General features: G+C 39.2%; 1 protein-coding gene across 1 annotated transcript; it reads right to left on the reverse strand.

Annotated features, from left to right (window-relative positions):
• Positions 1 to 7: 7 nt before the first annotated feature.
• Positions 8 to 313, reverse strand: LOC123979365 (carnitine O-acetyltransferase-like; the record flags this gene model as incomplete). Its single annotated transcript, XM_046063270.1, has 1 exon — positions 8 to 313. A coding segment is annotated over exon 1 (288 nt), but the record flags the coding sequence as incomplete, so codon positions are not given.
• Between the last annotated feature and the right edge of the window lie 7,023 nt (positions 314 to 7,336).

Below are 7,336 nucleotides of genomic sequence, written 5' to 3' on the forward strand. Positions count from 1 at the left end.
CAGCTGTTGGTGTAGATCTTGAGCTCACCCAGTTCTCAGTGTTGCGTGCTCTCCTCTCCAGGCCTCTCTGCAGTCTCTCTCCGACCCCTCCTGCTTTCAGAAAGTCTTTCACCAGCTCTTTTGTGCGCTTCAGCTCGTCCTCCTCCACGATGGGCTCCAGCATGCTGAGGTAGAGCTCACAGGTCTGATGCAGAGGGGGGACAGGCTGACTGGGCAGTCCCTTCTGCTGGGTCTGGTTTCTGGCAGCAACCAGAGTTGCTGATACAGGTTTACCCAAGTGACAGGGCTTCACCATTCCCACCTGAGCGATACATGAATGTGCTTAACTACATGGATGTATTTTATGTATTAATAACTAGTTACAGCTGTTTTATCTTGACCAGATGCCAAAGGCTTATACTTATATAAATCCATCAATGTAATTATTGTAATCAAAACAAAAGGTTCCTTTATCTTTGCCAAGCCAGCTAAAATGCAGACACTTTGTCAAATGACCGTGTACTCTGAAAGTGTGAGTTACCCACTATGTAATATAGTCCAATTGCTAAAATTGTATAATTAGGCAGCAGAAAAGTATTGATGTCATCCATGGCACACACTATACTTTAAACCAAACATTTATTCGACGACACAGTGGACTGGCCGAGATTAGGCTTTACTCTCTGACCAGCCTCTGTCATACTTAGGCTATGTTTGATTGCATGGTTTATAATTGTTGCCTGTATCTCATTTGAGATTTCTCTGTGTCTTTGCCTTTCTCTTTCTTGTCCTCTGTGCCCCCTCTCTCTCTTCCTCACACCTCACCATACCCAGAGATGCTCACAAGTCTCAGGTCTCTTGTGGTTATAATGTGTTTAACCCGTTTTTTACTTACAGAGCACAACCATGTAATGTGCAATGCAACTAATGACAGGTTATTAACTACTGCTAGTAAACACACCCCAGAGCTCAAACCAGTGTAACGTTATAACTAAATAAAACTGTAACGTTACATGATCAACAATAAACCTGTATCCTGTTTTTTACTTACATAGCACAACCATGTAGCCTAATACGTGTACAACTAATAGTAGCTTAGAAACTACTGCAAGTCAACACCACCCGCAGACTTTGAAACCAGTGTAACGTTATAACTAAATAAAACTGTAACGTAACATGATCTACAATTAACCTATAACCTGTTTGCAGCCAGCATTTATAATTAATGTGATGGCAGCCAGCGGGACATAAATGGTTACATTAATCAACCACCACACGTTTGTTTGTTTTTCATAACGAACAACAGTCGGACCTAACCTCCCATAGGTTGTAGCTAAAGCAAGAAGCAAGCTAACATTAGATGGCCAATGCTGATCTAAACATGTTTACTACCCTCAGATTACTAACCTATTTTGCATATATACTACATATTCCACAGCTGTAACACTGAGTCTTACCCCTGCTGTATAAATGTGTTTGAGAACTGACTGGTTATGAGTTTCGCCTGTCAGCTAAATTAGACAGCAGTTGCGTTTGGTTGTTCTAAATTGTGAGGAAATTAAATTGTTCCCCATCGAGCCTCAAGTTCAATAGCAAAGAAATGGAAAGTATTTTGATCTGCAAGGTTAACTCGGTGCATTTTGTGCCAAAGCAATCATAAATTACTATAGTCGTGAACAATTGATCTAATGTTCATGTAAATATTCAGATAGTTTGACAAAGTCAAACAACACTAATCTCAACGATCTTACCTTCTACTTGCTTCTATTATTTTTAGGAATTCATTAAGACTGACTTTATCAGTTTGCAGGTTTACAAACTTACATTTAACTTAATATTGTACTACATAATATAATACACTGTATGTTTTCATCCTGTACTTTACTCACTGAGCCTGATTCATAGCAACATTTTACACATAGTATCACAGTGTTGGTTGTTGATGGGTGGACTTAGGCTGGCAGTAGATTTATCATTTTCATCAGTGTATCTGTATCATTTACGGTGGTTTGAAGTTTGAATCAAAAGCTTCTCAGGTACAACTGTTCTGTTTACACATCATTCACTCTGATGTTGTAGATACACTTGTTATGCACATGAAATGTCCTTTAAATGTCCTTTAAGTCATGTGATGAATGTGCCAAAGCGACTGAGAAGTACTATAATTAATGGGCTTTAACTGCACCATGCCGTCAGAATGTAGACTCAGCTAAACAGTTAATGTCATTCCAGCCTCTTGCATCTCTTTTGTGAGACTGCGTTTAGCTAACTTCTCTTTATCCCGAAAGCAAAGGAGTCAATGTGGAAACTGAGCTTGCAGTCATGCAGGTCTTATCAAGACAACAAAGTCACAAATAACTATGGCATCTCTTTGATTGCTTTAGTAAAGACAAGAGACTGAACACACACACAATCACACACTTTGTGGTCTGAAGATAAGATCTGCCAGATGCTCATCATAAAACGATGGAGTCACTCCCAAAAAGGAAATGAACTGCTTTATTCGCTATCTAACCAATAAGTAATTCAGCTAACCCTTGTTAACAGATGTTGTTTTGATGTTTAACATACTGTTTATTTTTGTATGACATGAAATGAGCAAGTTATTAATTCACAGAATTAAGTTTTGTGTACCATTTATCAACACTACCATTTTTGACAGAAGGCTCTGTGACCATCACCATTGTGAATGAAAGGGTGCTCAAAATATACATCTACTATGTATATGTTGACTGTGTGAAGTGTATAAAAACCTAAACACAACCAAAGTTACACAACGCAGTCACACAAAGACAAAGCCTTTTGAGCAAGTTAGAGAATTTTTCAGGTAATCCACTGTATAGTGCTGTTTGTAAGATCTGTTTCAAGAAATGCACTTACTATTTTGAAAGTGTAATGAATGATATGAGAAATGTACCAAAGCAACTGAGAAAAACTCAGGACAGTGTAAACAGGTAGAATTAACTAAAGGTTTGTTACTTACCCGAGCTCTGCTGCAAATTCTCAACATTGTGTTTTCAAGGAAATTCCTATATTTTGTTTTAGCAATACTTATGCTATGTGAGAGGAGTTGGTAACCACTGCTCTCCTGCCTGTCAGATACTGTGACGTGTGCTCAGGCAGGTAACAGCTTTTAGGACCCAATAGCAGACTTGACAAGGCAGGATGAGTTTTCATAATTTATTAATGAAAGAAAAAAAGTACTGTTCTACACACATATGGAGTGTGGCAAAGTGCAATCCAAAGTAAGCATCCAACCGGACAACAAGTGACAATCCACCGGCAACAAAAGCAATAATATTTTAAACAAACAGGAGTGAAATGTGAATCCACAATACATACAAAAGAACATATAGGTAGAGTTCTGGGCAGAGGTGCTGAGCAGACGAAAGACGACTTGGACAAAAGACAACAATCTGAAAGGGACTGAACAGAAATGAGGATAATACACACAGGTGAAGTGAATAACACTGATTTAACAGTTGCAATGGCACCTATCAGTGGGTGGGAAATATTAGGCAGCAAGTGAACATTTTGTGCTCAAAGTTGATGTGTTAGAAGCAGGAAAAATGGAAAAGGGTAAGGACTGGAGAAACTTTGACAAGGGCCAAATTGGGATGACTGGACAACTGGGTCAGAGCATCTCTAAAACTGCAGCTTATGTGGGGTGTTCCCAGTCTCTACCCATCAAAAGTGGTCCGAGTAAGGAAAAGCGGTGAAACCACGACAGCGTCACAGGCCACCAGGGCTCACTGATAAATGTGTGGAGCAAAGGCTGGCCTGTGTGGTCTAATCCAACGGTCTGATACCTGGGGAACACATGGCACCAGGATGTAATATGAGACAAATGCAAGCCGGCAGAGGCAGTGTGATGCTTTGGGCAATGTTCTGCTGGGAAACCTCGGGTCCTGTCATTCATATGGATGTTACTTTTACATGTACCACCTCCATAAGCAGTGCCCTGCCACAAAGCAAACATTGTTCAGGAATGGCTTAAAGAACACAACAACGTATTCAAGGTGTTGACTTTGCCTCCACATTCCCCAGATCTTAATCCAATCGAGCATCTGTGGTATGTGCTGGACAAACAGGTCCAATCTATGAGGGCCCATCTTGCAACTTGCAGGACTTGGATGTATCTGCTGCAAATTTCTTGGTGCCAGATACTACAGCACACCTTCAGAGGAGTTCATGCCTCGAAGTTTCAGGGCTGTTTTGGTGGCAAAAAGGGGTATACAGATACAAATGAGCAGGAAGGGAGGACAAACAGGTACAACACATTAGGGAGAATAAAGACAAAACAGAAAACTAAGCTAGACATGACAAAAAATCCAAAATAAAACAGCAAACTGACTTGTTTAAAATCAAACCAGACCCTGACTTTCAGCTTAGGCTGGCAAAGTTGGAAACATTGCTTGAGCAATGCAGGTTGGGTGATTTACCCATCCTCTCTAATTTTATTTTATGACAAATACAATTAATATAATAGTCTATTTTAATGTATAATAGTACTTTGGTATTTGAGAAATAAATGTAAGCCTGTCCCCTAAATGGGTGTTACCTGAATGAAAAGTGCAGATATTCATTTTGTTGGTCTTCTGTGTTTGTAGATATGTCACTGAGATCCTGGGTGATCATAAACATGTGTCTTGCTCTGTGGGGCTTCCTGCACTCTGTCACTTCTTGTGTACCATAGAAGTCTCAGATGTTGACCCTGCCTTGAGGTCTTCTATGAATGCAGCATTATAGTGCACTACCACTATAATGCTGCATTCATAGAAGACCTCAAGAAATGAAAGGAGAACACAAATCTGTCATGGTAGCAACAGCTCAAGGACCTCAGGTGCTGGCCCAGAGAAGAGAGGGAAGAGGTGTGTCAAAAGCTTCGTGAGATGCTGAAGGACAGTGAACCTGCATCATAGCCCTCCAGAGAGTAAATGGAACCAAAACCACAAAAAACAAGATAGCTCTTACTAATGGGTCAAAGTCAGAGCTTGATGATGATGCACTGTCCACACACAAAACTTTAGACAGGTATAGGGCAGAGTCCAGCTTAGAGACATATCCATTACAGTGGTTGTCTGCCCACATATTGAACAAAGGTACTTGGCAACACTTGCCTCAACAGTGGCATGAGAGAGACTATTTTCTTTGGCAGGTCACACTACGCAGAAGAACAGGTCAGCTCTGTCAACAAATGTCAAGTTAAGCTGCCTGAGCAATTGATTAAACGAAAAGAAGATCTTGAATTGGTTGACTGGGGTCAATAAGGTATTTTGTTTCTTAAGTAGGTCTACTCACTGTAGCATTCATTTAGTTGAGATGTTACTTTGCAAACAACTTGCATGCAAGCTGTTTACATTCACTTTGTAGCTGTTCATTATGGCAATGCCAAGCACTCCACTTTTTAGTCAGCTAATTAAGATTCCAATTCTAATCTATTTAAAATCATCCAAACTTAGCTGAAATGTTATAATAAATGTTGCCGGGTAAATTTAAATGACCCTGGACACAAACTATATCTGGGTTTTTATATTTCTGCATATGTATGCTCTCCAGAAGAGTGGTATTAAAGAGATTGAAGCATTCAATGTGTTTACATTTCACACAGATTTTCCTTTACAAGCAAATTCAGCACATTTACAGTCTCACATGAACCAAACACAGTGACTTGTTGTCGTGGAAGTTCTTTTCCTTTTCTTTCTGGAACGGAGCGAAGATCAGGGCTCCGCTGAGCACAGCTTTTCCCTACTGAGAGGATTTTAAGCAGGCCTCTGTCCTTCATCGGTGCCAAATTGTCGTGGAAATTATATTCTTGGTGAGGGGTTGAGCAAAGAATTGAGTAACAACCAACTGTTGTCTTTGAAGAATTTATTTAACAGAAGAGAATAAACAGAGAAGTAGAGCTGGTCCAGAGACCTGCCGCCTAGGACGGTATCGGGCGTCTGGCCCCGAGAAAAGGGATGCATCATCACTTACACAGTCTAGGTTTCTATATTTTGGGGAACAGAGATCCTCTATCAGCCTTGAATGAACATTCCATGAGAGGAGAGGAACAACAAGAGAGGAAAACACCAAAACAATCTCACAGCTCTGACCTAAACCCTAGTAAATGTGGACAGACTAACATAAGGAGTATAGGAGGAGTAAGGTTAAGGATAAAAACACAATGCATATCTATAACATTAATAGTAATAATAATAATATTAAAAGATCATACATAAAAGATTAAATGTAAGAGGACACAATTTTCTTCCATAACACTTGTATCTTAAGCTAACGTAGAATGTCCTTATAAACTGTGCTAAATAAGTAAATAAATATTAGTACATAACTTCAGTGCTTAACTTCATTTCATAAATTTAGTGCATAAATCAGTGCTTACATAACTGTAGTGGTAACTCTCCTATTAAAATAAAAATAAATAAACAAAACCACATACTATCAGTTTGAGACAGATGATGAAACATTTGGTACATTATTATCTGAAAAGTTGCAGCAAAAAAACATACACTCACACACTGAAAACAAACATTACTTCTAGTACTATGCACACACTCTAAATATTCTCAAACATGCATGAACACAAAATACATATCTCTAAAGGATGGACTTCCGTGCTCTCAGAAAGCACTAGCTCTGCCGGCATCTAGCGAGTTACTCAGCTGATCATCTGACCATCTGTAAACATCGTACCACTGAATCACCAACAGAAAACGATATACATATTTTTACTTGTATAAAGTCATGTTAGTGCACATGATTCCATAATTTTGTACAGATGTCACAGTTACATATTTTCTGTTTATGGAAGCTGAAAACACCCCATGAGACAGCGTTGCGTAGCTCAACATGGGATGTTCTTCACTTCCTAACTTTTTGTTTACTTCCTGCTTTCCCCTCTTGAACAGTGTTGGGCAAGTTACTCAGAAATTGTAATATATTACTAGTTACTTATTAGTCTTTTTTTTTCTTTTTTACAAAACATATGACGCTTCTTTATGGCCACCGGCTGAAATAAAAAAATAAAGCAAGAAAATCCCAACTTTTGAACTACTGTTTTTCTGCACATGTAGCCTATTTATAAGAGCACTATTCGGTATTTTTACAAAACGTTACGTTACCTCAGTGACAGCAGCTGCTGGAGTTTCTTTCTGTAAGTTTCACTTTGCTGTGCTGCTTCAGCAGATGCATCAATAAATTAAATGTAGAATTGTTCGCGGTAGAAAGCTTTTTGCTGGTCAGAGTTTACACTAGACGACAATGTTCCTTAAACTGTGACACAATAATGGCAGTAACTACTTTCAGCTGTGGAAAGAACGCCTCTCTCCCTCGTTCTCCATTCTTCCTTTAGTTT

The sequence above is a fragment of the Micropterus dolomieu genome, linkage group LG11 (assembly GCF_021292245.1).
Source record: "Micropterus dolomieu isolate WLL.071019.BEF.003 ecotype Adirondacks linkage group LG11, ASM2129224v1, whole genome shotgun sequence".
Taxonomy (NCBI): Eukaryota; Metazoa; Chordata; class Actinopteri; order Centrarchiformes; family Centrarchidae; genus Micropterus; species Micropterus dolomieu.